Raw genomic sequence first — 16,612 nt, 5'->3', positions numbered from 1 at the left:
GAATTTTAATCCGTACACTTTATAGTTTTAGAGATTTCGTGTTCAGTTTTGATAGAAGCTTTAATATATACAGAAAATGATAAATCTAATTCATGAGCTACAAAGTTGACCACGTCTAAAATGGTAACTATCGAGTCAGTTGACAATTAATTGGTATCAACTACTGAAATTAGTTATGGTGTCCGTATCACGACTAATTGATACCGTTCCCGCGGTGGTGAGATTAATTCTAACAATTTTCACCACACTTCCTCAACGTTTATGGTCACCACACACCGGTATGTCCGCTGGATGGGTCTGGCAAAAAATATTCTACTAATTAATGACTTGATGACGCGTTGTCGATACTTTGTTTGCAAATCTCGAATGGTTTTTCCTATTCTGTTACTGGTAATGTTCGTTACGAAGATGGATATTGAAAATTTATAAGCATTCGATTTCAAGTATGTCAATTCATTCATGTCGAGTTTTTATTGTATAGACGTTTGGCATTAACAAACGTGTATCATTATTGACTTTTATTATGGATGGGTAGCTTTCTTGAAAGCTAAACTCTGATTAATTTTGAATTGCCTTGATTTTATAGACTATATGTCTTAAGAAGCATCAGAATGTGTTCGTGAACAGCCTTATCTTCACGCAAAAATCAGATCAAAAAGTTAATTACGATATAAGTTCCAATCAAAACAAAAATTACTAACAGACTTAATTATGATAAAATTCTTCCAAATCGACTTCATAAACAAAATACAATTAAAAAAAATCTTTCATCTCACAAAACTCATAAGTTTAATTAACATTATCAGATCAAAGTTATTCGTGGTGTCAATGGGCACGGCGATCCAATTAGGTCGGATCTAACAGAATATTATTACGACATTAATTAGTGAAGACTAAATTTAGTTTAACTTTTAGAGGTGATATATTATGTAATGACAACTTCATCAGAATCTGTTGTAATTGATGAAGAGATTAATAACATAGCATTAATGAGCATACAGAGAAATATTATGAATATGTTTGATCATTGGAATAACTAGTAAGCCCCAAAGCATTCATAATTTTGTAAGAGATCCTAACATTAATGAGGATTATACATTATAAATCTACATTCAGATCGAATGAGCAGATTTTAGTAGATATAGGATATAAAGATCTAGATATATAGACAAAAACAAACCAGCTCAGTACCTTTTTCAGTCAATCAATAAAAAAGAAATGAAAATATTCGCAATAAGATTTGAGTGTGTCGAATGATTTTTAATTATGGTTGGCACACATCCATTGGAACACTAGTTTAAAATATTGAAATCGTTAAAATATATAAAAGTATAATTAGTAATCTGCGTGTATAAAAGTAACGTAAATATAACAATTTATACACGAGAATATTCGACATTAAACGAATTTACAAAAATATAAACCTCATGTCTGGATGGACTAGATCAGAAACGTGACTGCGGCAAGTGTAGCTATAGAGTTTTAGATGTCATAAAACGGAGATGATATTGATAAGCTAGTTTGAAGGTCTTGTAATAAAATTTGTTAGTATTTTTATAAGCATTGAATTTTATATGCGTCAAACAGAAAATAAGTATAATGCAAACTTCCTCAAAAGATACGAAGGTTTTAGCCCATTATTGACACAGTTACTGACTATTTATAATAATTTAATAGACTATTTAAAAGTGATGAGAATGTTTGGTTTTGCTGTTCCAACATACGAATGTATGATATTGATATTATATTTACCAAATGTAATTGGTTATATTTGAAATAGTTTATGAACGACTTCTAGTCAGTGAGTGAGTCAGAGCGAGAAATTCCATCCAGATCTAATTATGGTGTATTTGCGGCAACTGGGTCGCAGACAAAATTCGCTGGAACCGATCGACTATTGACCCAATTGAAAAATTGCTTTCAGTTCGAATCGAGTCCTGTTACACTAATTTGTTTTATTTAGGACGCAACACGAATTCTTATATTAATGTTGTTGTACTTACTTCGGCTTGATACAGTCTTAAAATATGTATATTTCTTTTTAAATGTATTATTTGCTAGTAACACGTGCGCCAAATTAACACTTCATTTATCAAAACTTTTTCGAATTAATTTAACGAAATAGGATCTTTACAATCTCTTAGTATTTACGTGGTTACTACTTGAAATTTTACTAAGGTTAAATTATTATCTGAATTAGAATAAAATAAAATCTACATCAGGAATCATATAATTATATCATTATGGTTTTACAAAAACACAAAATAGGGGGGTTTACTGTCAAAAGTTATAGTGACTTGTTTTTTTGAAAGTCAAATCAATGACGATACAAAGAGATAAATCACTGTTTACTAATAAACTGACAATTAAAATAAAGACATTAATCTATGAATTTGACGCAATAAAAAAGAGCAACTGAAAAGCGACTAAGTTTACCAACTCAGGAAATCCTGAATCAATATAATATCAACATTAGTTCAGGTATTTAAATAAAAAGTTCGACGAAATCGAAACAGATCTCGAATCACTGGTCTCTAATCATCCGTTAGCTATAGAGGCCATGAGCGACCGTGATGATTGTGTGATTGATTACATTTCCTAGTCGATTTGACGAGACGTAATTTAAAAATGTAATTACATCATTCAATACGTAACCACTTCATACCGAATTGAAAATGAATGAAGATATAAATGAATGAATTATACTTGCTCGAATTGCTAGTTTAGTAAATAAAACATACACTTATATACGAATCGATTTTGATACCGAAAGAACCATGTCGCAGAAACGATATCAGTCCGAGCTCTGAATCTAAAATGCATCGTTCGAATACCTTGACGCGATATGGTTATAAATATAAACAGTGACGACTTTATACAAGTCAACAATGCATTTGTCCTTTGAGTGCTAGTCCAGTTATCAGGTTACATGCCAATTGAAAGCCAAGGACACGAGCCGGTTCCAGCGCATGCAAATCGTCACGCTCCTGACCGCTTTGTCCAGGATTGTATTTAGTTTCAACTATCGTATTTACTTTGCCTTTGATAAATTATATTATCAAGTAGTTTAGATGCCTGTTTATTTATACACACGCTAATAATTAAAACATATCAATAATTAATCAAGAATCTTCACGTATTATTAGTGTCTCAAATAGTTTCATATTTTTTTTACATTTTTAGACAACTACGTCAAAATATGAGAAAAGGATTATCTAGTTTACTATAAGTTAGAATTTAGCATAAACTTATAAAGGTCATAGTCTTTTTCTCTTAAATAATGCTACTTTGATGCTTTCTGTTATACAGGTGGCAGAGTATTTGGTACATCCTGTGTTTCTCATTACGTTCCTTCATCTTAGAATACGAGATAAATTATATACTGTATTACTAATTATTGAATGATTACAAGGAGATAATACAACTCGGAGAAAACGTTTCCAATTATGAATATATCTGTCAACAGCATGAATCATTTAATGCCTGTACCAGATTTCCCTTCGAGAATTTCCTGTTGAATCCCATTTCGTATCGAATTAATGGGAAATAGTGTCTTCGAAATCAATCATCGCCATTTTGATATTTCGCTAGTAATGGTTAGTGAATAAGCGATATTTACTAAATAAGCTTTCTAATTATTGATTTGAAATTAATTGGAAATCAATATGTCGATATGACCTAAAATTTCATCCTACTAATATTATAACGGGGCAGGTTGCTAGTGTAATATATATTTGATAAAAGGTTTCTAGTTAAGCTTTTTTAAAAATGGCATTATAAATAAAAATATAAGCAGAATACATTTATAGAATAATTGAAAACGTCTCCTAGCACTTGATTCATGCCAAGCATTCACCATTCTATAACGATACGAGGGACTATTAAATCGGCCATATATTTATCTCTAAACAGGTGTACAATAAACAACGCAGGCTCTCGAAGAATCCTCGTTTCGAACGCTTATCAACCATTCAGCGCTTCCATTACCAATCGCCGGAAATGAAACATTATCAGGACAGTTGTTATCATTCCTCACGAAGGTAACATTCAATCTGTTTCCATTACGTTTCATAATTAGAGTCTCATGAACCTTTTAAGGTAATTCACTGGTTCATAATCTGCTAGCATCCGCCTGTCCTCGTTGCAGATCAAAATATAGTATAACGGATACAAACGCAGGGGATATGACACTTAATGGCTTCCAGCAGCTTCCTGAAGATGGCGTGAGTATAATTTACAACTCTAGAAACGAATTACGGAAGTAATGCGTTTCGAACTAATTGGTGTTTAATTTAAATTTATTATTTGTTGGAAATATCATCATAAATACTTATGATTTAATTGTTAGATATTTCAAAATAATAAGTAGATTTTAAATAAACGGTTCAAGTGCACTGCGTTACAAATATAATAAACAATTTGGCTGTTTCGGAAAAATGTTAGGAGCCCAAAAAATGGAATGTCCAAAATTCTATTAGTTAATATGCTTAGTGTCAATAATAACATACCTTGCTTCTCGGGTATACGCTCAGCACGTCAGACCACCACCGCGCCTCTTCTCTACAAGTTCCTTTGACGAACGTGACACGTTCCGGTGCCGTGATGGCCAGGCTGTGGGCATGACCCGTCACGCTATCTGCCTCGCTCACTTCTAGCACTGTCGTCATATCCACGCTGGCTTGCGGGACTGTGTCTGGCTGCAACAGAAAATATTTTTTTGTTAAACATGTATTGGAGAAAATATGACCAAATAGTTTCAATTGGGAAATTGGGAACTTCTCTGTAAGATTAAAGATTTGAAAAAGAAATGACTGCGTTCTTCGAATAAATCATAATATTCCTAATTCAAATATTTACATAGCCCAGGAAACGTACTTATCGCGCGGGCAACGTTGTAATCAAGTTTTCTTCATGGAAATTGTAGTTAACGGCATTCTGACGCTAGCAAGTATCAGGTACACTGTCGGTCTCCGCGGGGGGTAAGACTAGACGCGTTTATTTAGACCAACATCTTAAGCTAGGGAGAGGCGTCACCTATCCATTATTTAGTTAGCGAGTAAGTTGTATTAAGCTCACCTGTCTCGCATGAAAAGGAGTTATACTCACGATAGTATTTTATTTAAAATGTTCTATAAAAGTCGTTTTGGTAAACTTATTTTAAAATATAACTCAAAATCAAATCGTCCAGAAACAATATATTTTAAGGAATTGGTTACAAATTATTATATTTTACAATAGCACCAGAAACACTTATAGTCTTACTAATAAACAAGGTAACCAACGCGACAGCAAATTTCCATAAAACGTCAACATATAATTCAGTCTTATATGAACGCAGCCTTAGTTCCTCCATTCCAGTGACAAACTGTCTCAACCTCCTACCCAGTACCTCAACGTCGCACTTAAAAGGCAAATATACTATATCACATCCACTTAGCTTAGCCCTAATAGACCATCCAACGCACGTAATTAGTCTCAGGCTCATTAAGGATATTCGATCCGTTTATCTAGATATTTATATGAATCTAGACTCTATTTCCTCACTGATGGTGAGAAGTAAATTAAACGTTTAAAATATTATCCCAGCTATTCGTAATTGCTGTGTTTAAAAGCTTAATTTATCAGCGCCAATTTCAGAGCTATTCAAAGGTCGCAAATTATTCCTCAGCGAGCATCGCTAGGAATATTACTTTGTAGCACCTTCATCTAAAAATACTTTTTGTAATTTTATTGGCGAGAGTTCTTCGAATGTACCCTTTTGTAAAGTATTGTGAATATGGAGCCGACATGTTTGATACAAAGCTATTTGTTATGTTGTACTTTACAGTCCATCTATTTGAGAAAACTATCGGCCGCCCGCGTTGGATTGTGGTATTAATCTAGAGCGACCCTGGCCTGATGAACTTGACCTGCGCCTGAGTCGAGGTTAATCGTTTCAGTGCATAACAAAACGATCGTATGACGCGTGTAAATATGACATTGTAGTCTAAATAAATAATGAAACTGTAAATAAGGAAACTTTGTCTAATTGTTCAGACAAATAACCGAAAATACAAAACTTACAGCGCTCAGTACGTTTGCAAACTTAAATTGATTGGATATCATTAATTTAATAATAACGCATATTTTTTTATATTTATTCACGTACATAGTAGATATTTACGCAATACAAAACACACCGTGAGAAATAATGTCATATGAAATAACATATCTTATACAACATATATTTCCAAGAAGTCCTAGACAGAGTGATACAATATAGACGTGATAACTTCGATATTTATACAAGGAGTTTATCACAATACTAATCGTTACATTAATTAAGTTTATTTACTAAAGCCAGGAGGTCATGTCATATTTAATGGACACTTTAGCTCGTCACCTCATCCATCAAAAGAGATAAGAGCAGTGTCAAAACGTCAAAATAACATTTAATATCTCCAGTGATCTGAAATAAATCTTGCAAATATAAACGAAACATCGGTGAAAGCACTAACGAAAACCGATAACGAACCGAAAAAGTGAAAATAAATTTCACGTAAAACACGTTAACGATATGACCAATTAAAATCCTCGCTTGAATCGTGGAAGCGGTCAAGCTTCAATAAGCGTATATCAAAGTTTATTAATCACGCCCAATGAGACGTAAAGACAAGGTGATTTATTATACTACTTTCCCTGTGTCCCGAAATGGTCTAAATTGACATCAGATCGCGAGCAGCGCCAATATTATGCAACGGTTGTGTCTAAGGATGTATGTTCGAAACGGCTCAAGGGTCTTCCATTGCGTGGAATCTTGACCGATCGTAAAAATTGTCAATATAAAGTCGGAAATGAATTTCCTGCGGACTGAAGTTTTCGTGATTTTATCGCCTGCAATCCTACCGTTGTGACGGCAGCGATTAACGATTATGCAATTGTTCCCATGCGACGGTCCAGCAACCATAATTTCCGTTGTAGCGGGACAGAGGCATTCAAACGGACCATGAATGGGCGGAACTCCCATATGTATTGCTTTTGAGGGCTAAACACGATGTTACGTCCATACATTTAACAAAGACCTTACTTCAAATCAAAGTTTCATAAATAGCTTTTATCTAATTTAGTGACTTCTTAGTAGTTGTGTTCAGTAACAATTTAGGATTACGCTACTTTAAAAAAGTTTCTACAACTGCGTTAGATGTCGGAACCTCAAAACATTGTACCGTGTGTTATTTTTTGCAGGTCAACAATATTTGGTCGATGAAGCCAAATTGGACAAATTCTTAAAAGCAATTAAGCAGTGCCGTGACAAATAAATAAATTCGTTTAACCCAATGGCGTTTGAATTAATCATATTATATTGAGCACTCGAATTCTGTCAGATGTTAAATTAATGTCTTTGCTAAAACACGATTTTACTGTTGAGTTTATATAACTATTATTAGGTGCGTCAACTTTAGTATTTTATATTTGATGTCTAATAGTTGAGCAGTTTTCATTGCAAATTCATTTTGAATTACTAAGATAATGATACTCAGTAATATGTAGATAATAACGATTTACTAATAAAATTTTGCAAAGCTATACTTTTTTTAATTCAAAATATTGGACAAAAAGTATATTATTTAATAAATAAAGAAGGTCATATTAATAAAGAAAGACATTGATTGTAATTTGAAGCAATGCCCTAGCATGAGATTCCTACAAGCATTTAGAAAGGAATTCTCATTAATTAAGATTGTCATTAAATTAAACGTTAAAGTCAAACTTAGTTTGCTCACTGCGTGACGTTATAAATCTTAGGTCCGTGTACAAAACAATTAGCCTTACACCTCTAACGAATCCTGACCAGTTTAACTAACACCGTAGACCTCTCATTCATTCTCCTATAAAAGACATCCGAAACACCGGTGTTGGAAATAAGGCTCAAATATATTGGTGGTCATCAAGAACATTACAGATTAGCTATGGGATAGCTAACAGTTTCTTACCGCGTTCATGGTTTATTTATGTACGTAAAGTTATCGAATGTTAAGAACGGAATCCAGTTATAACGGTGCTGTAAATAAAATTTATCTATTTGGTAAAGAAAAATGTTTCGAATCCTTCGAGGGATAATTGAACTAAAAATAAGAAATATTTCAATAAACTGTGTTTGGAATGTTTTCATTTTAAGACACCAAAGTGTTTTTTGATATGCTCATTAATTCCAACGAGAAAGTAACGAATCAGGCGTATTTAAATATAGAATTCTTCAGACCAGTTACAACTTTTACGGAAGATATTATACATGGTGTAGGTATTGTTGATATAGGTGTATTATTTTATTGCATGCCTCGAATGATACAGTCAGTCAGCTAACACCGTTAAATATAAGTGCTGAACAGTTATAGGGTCGCCCACGCAGTGTCGCCGATTATCCCTAGAGTTATGGACCTCACGCACGCAGCCTCTGATAGATAAAGGTCAATGAGATAGCTGTTATGGTATTCAAGCAGTCGAACAGTGAATTATGATATGAATGTCAATTAAAGGTATTAAAGAGTGAAGTGAGTCTTTATGCTTCGTAACTTATCCGGAAAATGTTTGAGTATTTCAATGTAATCGATAATTAGAACGAATCATGAATCTGCCACAAATGTTCATTTTTAAATCAATCTATACTATCTATACTAATTCTATAAATGAGAAAGTAACTCTGTCTGTCGGTCGCTCTATATATTACTATGAAGCAAACTTGAACTTGAAAGCAATGATCTAGGATACTTTTTACCCTAAAATACGAATGAAGACACGAGTGAAAACTAGTTATTCTATATATGCTATTCTATATGCAAGATCGTGTGGATCCTTATATCTCCATTGATGTGGAGTTTCACATCAATGGAGATGTAAGGATGGACGTCCAGTTTATACGTTCTATTTGGTATCAATAATCTAACTTTGTATTTATAATTAATTTTATTTATTTTTTTAATTGTGAAAAAGAAAACACATGTAAAAGTAATGTATGTAAAAGTAATGTAGTAAAATAATAATTAAAATATTGCATACTGCGTGTATCTCGTTATTAGAGCTCGCGTGAAATTAACTTTATCACGTAATTAGCGATATCGCGAGTGCACACGTCGACAACAATGTTGTTTTCTAAAAACTTTAATTACATAAATAATCAAGTTAATGCGATCGTAAATAATCTGAGCGTGTCGTATCTGGCGCCATTTATTTTATTGGGTTCGGATGAACTCGACCCTGTTTTGATTACACAAACATGTTTCATTCATAAGTTAATAACAAGGAAATGATTAGTGTCAGTGTCGTCTCTATAATGATCATTATGACGTATTTTAGTAGTATAAGTTCATGTTTAACTTATTTCTATCTCGTCTCTGTAAAGAATTTACACCCACTGAATTTATGCTACTAATAGCTACTTAAGCGACTCGGGTTTAGGAGATACGACTATAAGCGATGGATTATATTTAAATTTAAGAGCTATGATGTCCCGTGATAAGAACGCGTAGGTACATCTTAATCGATGATTACGGGTTCAAACTCAGGAGCACCACTGAATTTTCATGTGCTTAATTTGTATTTATAATACATCTCGAGATCTATGATGAAGGTAAACATCGTGAGGAAACCTGCATATGTATAATTTCAACGATTTTATTAACACATGTGAATCAAGCGTCTAGCTAATAAGAGCTTGGTGGTATTTGCTCCTAACCTTCTCCTCAAAGAACGAGGAGGCCTTAGCCCAGTGGGATATATACAAGCTGTATGTTGTATACATCAATTTCAAATAAGAAGACAGTTCGGATTTGATTCTTGCGTCTTTAATTTACTTTATAGTTGAATGAAATTCAACAAGAGTAGAGAAAGATTCGCGTCGTAAATTTAAATATAATCTAAAGTCACTCTATGTAAAAGACACATTAAAAATGTCACAAACTGGACATTCTGATTACTTCTTATATAAATGGTCAATTTACGAACTTCCTAGATTAATTTAGACCAAAGTGTTCTATCAGCAACATAGATGTTTGCAATTAACTTAGTATTCACGGAACTAGTGATCGAATTTGTTTCCAATTTACGAGGGTGATCAATTAGAGAGAAACACCTTGTCCAAGTTGTCGAGATCAAATGGTCTTTGATAATGAGAATCTCACTGCCCAGTACATTTCATTTTGCACACAGTAAACAATTTAATTTGGCTATACTTTTTATTGTTGGACAATGAATTCATATCATGAACATATTACAAAAATCTACAGTTTTATTTCAATTATGTTTATTCAAGTATCGCAGTCTGGCTAGTAAGATTCGAAAAGATCATTTTTTTTTAATATTGTCCAAGTGAATTTCTCAAAACAACCAAAATCTAAAATGATTCGGAAAGTAGATTCTACCGAGAATAACCAGCAAGGAACCTACTGTTCCTGTTAATCTTTTTCTATATTTAAAATACAAAGTTATGTTACTTAAATATAGATATATGCGTATGTATACAAGCATAAAAAATCGTCTATACATATATATTATGCTAGGTACAGAGTAAAATTGATCGGTACACATGTTTTGAATAAATATGATTGAATATAAAACAGCTTTTGAAAGTAGTCTTAAGAAAGGCGTACGTTGTTTATGAAAACGTGTTTATTATGTTTATTGCCTTTAAAATAAACGTTCCTAATTGCCGATTAAATTATTCTCCGTCTATCCATTGTGCGATCTGTAATTCCAATTGCTACCCATTAGCGAGGTGATCCATTAAAGCAAGTGTCCGAGATCAGCGGTTCCGTGCTAATAAGATGTCGTTAGTGATTTGCATCCAGGTGCAGGGTTACCGGGGGAAACGTTTACTTTATGTTTTCACTTATTGATATTGTTAATTATTCGTATTAATTAACAATGACGATTGATTCTAAATTATGATTTCACAGGAAACAAAATTAAGCATTTAATATTTTACATTATTTGATGTATGTGTTAACCGATTTTTGATATGTAACATCTTCCATCTCGCTTTCTTGCGATCCGTGGGAGTGATTTCGTGCAAAGGGACGGAAGTGTGTAACAGGGGCCAGTAGCGCGCGCTTTTTGATTCGACCAATAAGCGCGCTCAATTCTAGTGATCGTTCGAAAGGAATTGTAGCAACCTGTAAATACCCAAGGCTAAAGACTCTTCTACCTTTGTGGAGTAGGTTAGGAGCGAATTCCTTCAAACTACAATGTGGATTGGTGGTTTCACATGTGACATAATTTCATTGAAATTTGACACATGTAAGGTTCCTTCGAGCTCAAAATGAATTATAAAAACATATTAAGCACATAAAAAATCAGTGGTGGTTGCTTGGGATTGAATCCGCAATCATTGGTTAAGATGTACGCACTTTCAACACTGGAGTATCCCAGCTGTGTTCCATAATTATAAGATGTTTTGTTATTTATATATAATTGAATTGAAAGCGACAGCCCTACCGTCCCCTGCTGTACTTCCTATTGTATGTGGGGCACGCTACACGCTACCACTCACCATCGACAATTGAGAATGCCATTCGTCTGTTCGATACAATTAATTGTCTCCAATAATTGAATCTTTTTATGGTAAAGAAACTCATTTTTATGTTACGAGTCAAAATCAACCTTAAGAACTAACCTACTTAACATTTAGGAAAACTTTTTAATTGTCGTTTACAAATACATTAATAAGCTATTATCGGTGATGGATGGTGTCAGAATACTAAATCCGAGATATTGAATATTTATAATTTTGTAAACCGAGCTCTCAATTTATGTAAAGCTCATGAGTGTTGTGACGTCACCATAAATCAAACGAGTGTTACCCAAAACATACAATAAAGTACGATACTTGATTATTAATGATATGAATTGACGTTACTAATGAACACTTCATGATAATGAAACAATGTATTCTTTAAATCATTAGCAAGTATGTGGATATCAACATTTATCAATAAGATTTTTAATCGTGTTCTTAAAATTAACAAACATAACCCAATAAATGGATATAAATATATGTATGTCAATTGTCAAGAAATTAGTGCTGCAACACCAGATGTCAAGTTACAATAAAGAGTAGTATTAAGAACATATTCATGAAAAAAAAATCACTGAAACGCTTTTATAATCTACTCATTAATATCAAACAGGTTTTCCACATGCATATAATACGACCTACATTTAAAAAAATTGTTCAAATTCAAATATATGACAAGTGGCATCTCCGATAGCTTCTGATGCACTTAAGATAATTTGACAATTATCAATTATAAGTGCGCTAATAACACAAGACAAGGTTGTACACAAACATCGACCGCCGTCAAAGTTTATTAACGGTGCCTCTTTGAAATTACATCGATTCGAAACAGTAGGAAGCAACGAACGATTGACAAGCAATCGAGACAGATCCGACCACAGGCAGCTTGTAGCCGAATAGAAGCCAGGGCACCGCTACTCGATTCAAAATACATCGATATCACCGCAGTAATGGAAATACAAACAAAGCCGCAGGTAGGAAGTGAACGATGAACGAATGATCCGAGTGACGAGCTCTCGCGGCTAAGAGGTAATCTTGCTCAGATCTTTGTAACCAATGCAAGCCTAACCTTAAAGCACATTATGGTATTCCAATACAAGCTTAATCTTTAAGCATAGCTGTTTCGTTTTTAATTTCAATTTAACGTACAAAATACTCGATCTTAAAAATATATTATGGTATTTTAATATTTTAAGGGTAAGAATATTTATCTCTTAGTCTCTGTGATTATATTTTAAGTGAAATAATTTTTCTTTCGTTGCTTCTCTCTCTTATAGCTAATATACTTGAATGGAATCAAAATTATGATCAATTATTTTATCAGTGTTAGACGTTTGTGCATGTTCAGTTTGGTGGCAAGCCAAGCAGACAGAAAGCAAGATTTCGAAGACGTTCTAGTTTTAATTGTAACGTTGTCAGGATACGCATCAAACATCACAATAAAAATATATTTTTTATAGCACCAGATTGCGGAGCAACTCAGTGACTAGAATCAATAACATTAAATGTCTGACTTCCTTTTTATTTGCTCCAATTGCTAATCTAAATCAAAATAAATTAAAAAATAATCCTTATTTTAGAAAAACATTACATACTTTAATATACCGTTTAAATAGATTCACAAATCCTCTCCACATCTCTCAACTTGAGCCGTGATGGACAATCATTTCGTCACGGATGCTGGTTCCGTAGCTGTGGATAATTTCGCTTATCGCACTACACTTTCCGTAAATGTCAGGTCGCCTCTCGCCGCCACTTATTCTCGCTAACCGCATATTTTCAGACCTTATCAGCGTGTCAGTCAAATTGACGCAACACACGACTTATTAACTTAAAATGATATTATAATACATCTAACAATTGTGAATACATTGTTTGCAGGAGTATACATTAATTTGTTCATCTGAAGATATTCGAATATTCATCTTCACTACACATTCTAAAACAAGTCTACCGTTCGTGTCTGTCTTGTCTGTATGTTCGCGGTAAACTCCGAAACTACTGAACGGATTTTCATACGGTTTTCACTAAGAGAGAGAGGGAGTCATAAGGAGGGTTTAGATATAAAATTTATTAAGGTTTTTGTGTAAATAAGTTGAAATAGAACATCAACAGTTAATCATGTCGCAAAAAGGCAAAAAAAATACATATGTATGTTCACCCCCGTATCACGCTGGTACGGGCAAGTAAGTAGTGATTGTATATAAGGTATAGATTATTCCAAAACTAAACATATAATCATTATTATCCCGTATACATCTCTTATGTTTGGATTCGTATCTCAATAATTTCTGATAACATATGTAGATTCTAATATCCTAATTAACACACACGAAGACCGGTCGAGTCTGTTGATAAATCATTATATATAATAAACGAATGTTAATAATTAATTGATTACAACAATTTCTCTTAATAAAGGAATGTCTCGCTTCTGTTATACAATCACTTTCGTTTGTAAACTGTATCGTGTCACGAATTTTCAACACTATATATTTATATGTATATATAAGTTATGCGAGTGGTATTTATATACTTTATTTATAATTGTAAGGAGAGTATTTTTAAATCTTATCAATTAATTATTTTGGCCCTTTTACCTTATATTGAAATTTAAATCGAATAATGTAATCGTTTATTTTTAATTATATAATTTAAACGATTCGAGTATTCGAAGATATATTATTTTATCATATCTATAAAGTTTATACAATAACGTAATAACAGCATCGTAATGTTAAAAGGTCCTAAGAGGTAATTGATTTCAATCATATTTAATTTGTTTATTAACTATTTGATTTATAAAAAGGATAAACTATTATTAAATAATCGGGCAAGTTCGCATTAAGGCTCCGTAGTTATGACAACAATCCTGGGAAGAATCTTTACTCACATACTAATTGTGTCCCTTATACTTTATACCCTGGCTTACTCTTCCCTAAACCTGGATCCCAGCAATATTAAGCGTTGCTGTTATGCCGTAGAATTACTGTCTAAATTATGATACTGATACCAGAATATTCGGTTACGTAAGGGCTTACAATCAACCCTAGATCTCTTATCCCAGAGCAATCGTAGGGTCAGTGACTTATAGCATTAAATAGCAAAACGCTTCAGCTCAGTAACTAGCATTTTTAATCAAACACCAAGAGGCAATTAAGATGGTGAAGTGTAGTATTAATAATGTGTGTATAAAAATCGTGCGGCCGGTCACTCAAACATGAAGCCTCGAAGTTTGGTTCACGATCCATTCACCAGGGACATATACAGAGTGTTACATATGACATAAAATCGTATCCACGAGCGATACCTTAATTTAATTAATGTTTTCGTACAAAAAGTATACTTTGGGAATTTTAGTTAGTTCTTTCAGTGGAATAGTAGCTTCAAATTTTCTTTAAGTAAGTCCTTATGGGAAACTACTGGAATAATAATAAACAATACAAATGTGAGTTAGTTTATTTGTCAAGTTTTACAAGTTAACTACTCAACGAATCATCATGAAATAAAGATAAGATATATAAATGTATGTCATCATGGGTTTAGACGATATATGGGATTACATAGGGTTTTTAACACCTGGCCTATATACAAACAAATACAATTTTGTTCCTTAGAATCATTTATCCTAGTATTTAGGGTTTTTGCTTATTTTAACGGTTACCATATACAATGCTTTTAAATTAAAAAAGAATAAACCCGATGTTTATTTTGCCGCTTTTGTAGATTTGCTTTTCAAAATGTTGAATTTAAATTTGAGTAATCAATTACTTATCATATATTATATAAATCTGTATCTTATTCCTCATCATCTCGTTAGTATAATAAGTAGCTGCTACTTTCGCTGTCACAAAAGACCATTAAATACAATTTATAAAGATGACAAAGATACGAACAAGTGATCTATTTCGATGTCAATCGCTACACCTAATTAATTGCGTAACAAGTATTATTAAATATATTATCTTGTTAATAAATCTACAATACAAAGAATATCGTAGATACAGACCGTTTTAGTACATAAAAGGAATATTATGATTTATATAATACCTAATATTGAGTCCGTTAAGATCAAAATAACAGATCCCGTAAGGAATAATAAATAATTAATATTCTATAGTCATTGTTTTTGTAATTTTTTTTAATATCAGTTAATAATTAATTAAATCCACAACCATCACGTTCGAACTTATGTCTTTACCTGTTCAATGTGAACTTGACTTTGTAATTTGAAAAGATTTGATTGGTCAAATGGGCCGGTAAACAATGACAACTCACTGCATTCTTAACGCGAACAGACTATAGTGTTTCTGTTTGAATGGTAAAAGAGAATTAACTCAGTGATAGTCAGAGAATTCTTGGTATAAGATATGTTTTATATTTCTTAAAGTGGTAAATGGTAAAGGCTATAAGTAGTAGTTGATCCTACCGTCAGCGGCTATTTTTTTATTTTATGTAACAGGTAGGTTACCACCACCTGTAGACATCGGTGCTGTAAGAAATATTACCTACACCTTTCATACTAGTATGTTATGTCCCTTATGTCTATAGTTACATTGCTCATTCATCCTTGATACCCAAAAATTTTAACTATTGCTGATTGGCTGTAGAATATCTAATGCGTAGGTGGTACCTACCTAGACGGGCGTACTAAAAGGTCGGCTATAATTGTATAAAAAAATACATAAATACAAGACTACTATTACTTATCACACGCTGTATAACACAAGCGATTAAGGAAAGGCGCGACAGAATATTTTAAGCCGATTAATCGGATCAGCTGATTGCTAGACAAGCCCTTACCTACTTAATTTTGTGTTTGAATGTCACTTTGACTTAACTAGGGAGAAAGTGTTCGTTAATATATACAGTTATATATTTTATAGCTCATAAAAGTAACATAACTTAAATGAATGTCGTTAAATTTTATGTTTTTACCTTTTAGTGTTTTCTAACTAATATTATATTGTAATTTAAAATACCGTAGCGTTTTAAGAAAATGTGAAAAGATTATCGTCATTGTCGATAATTATGAAAAAAAAAACACAACAAAATGTTACGACG

General features: G+C 32.8%; 1 protein-coding gene across 3 annotated transcripts in view; it reads right to left on the bottom strand.

Moving 5' to 3' along the window:
- The window catches only part of LOC124533598 (protein outspread), a 243,973-nt gene that overhangs the window by 31,907 nt on the left and 195,454 nt on the right, over nt 1–16,612 (bottom strand). For all 3 annotated transcript variants that reach the window (XM_047108985.1, XM_047108984.1, XM_047108986.1), the window contains exon 4: nt 4,509–4,697. In XM_047108985.1, the coding sequence (XP_046964941.1) occupies nt 4,509–4,697 (189 nt within the window). The remainder of the gene's footprint in view (nt 1–4,508; nt 4,698–16,612) is intronic.

This window comes from Vanessa cardui, chromosome 11, assembly GCF_905220365.1.
Source record: "Vanessa cardui chromosome 11, ilVanCard2.1, whole genome shotgun sequence".
Lineage (NCBI taxonomy): Eukaryota > Metazoa > Arthropoda > Insecta > Lepidoptera > Nymphalidae > Vanessa > Vanessa cardui.
The sequence above is the reverse complement of the archived record's forward strand: the minus strand, read 5'-3'. Positions and strand labels throughout refer to the sequence as shown.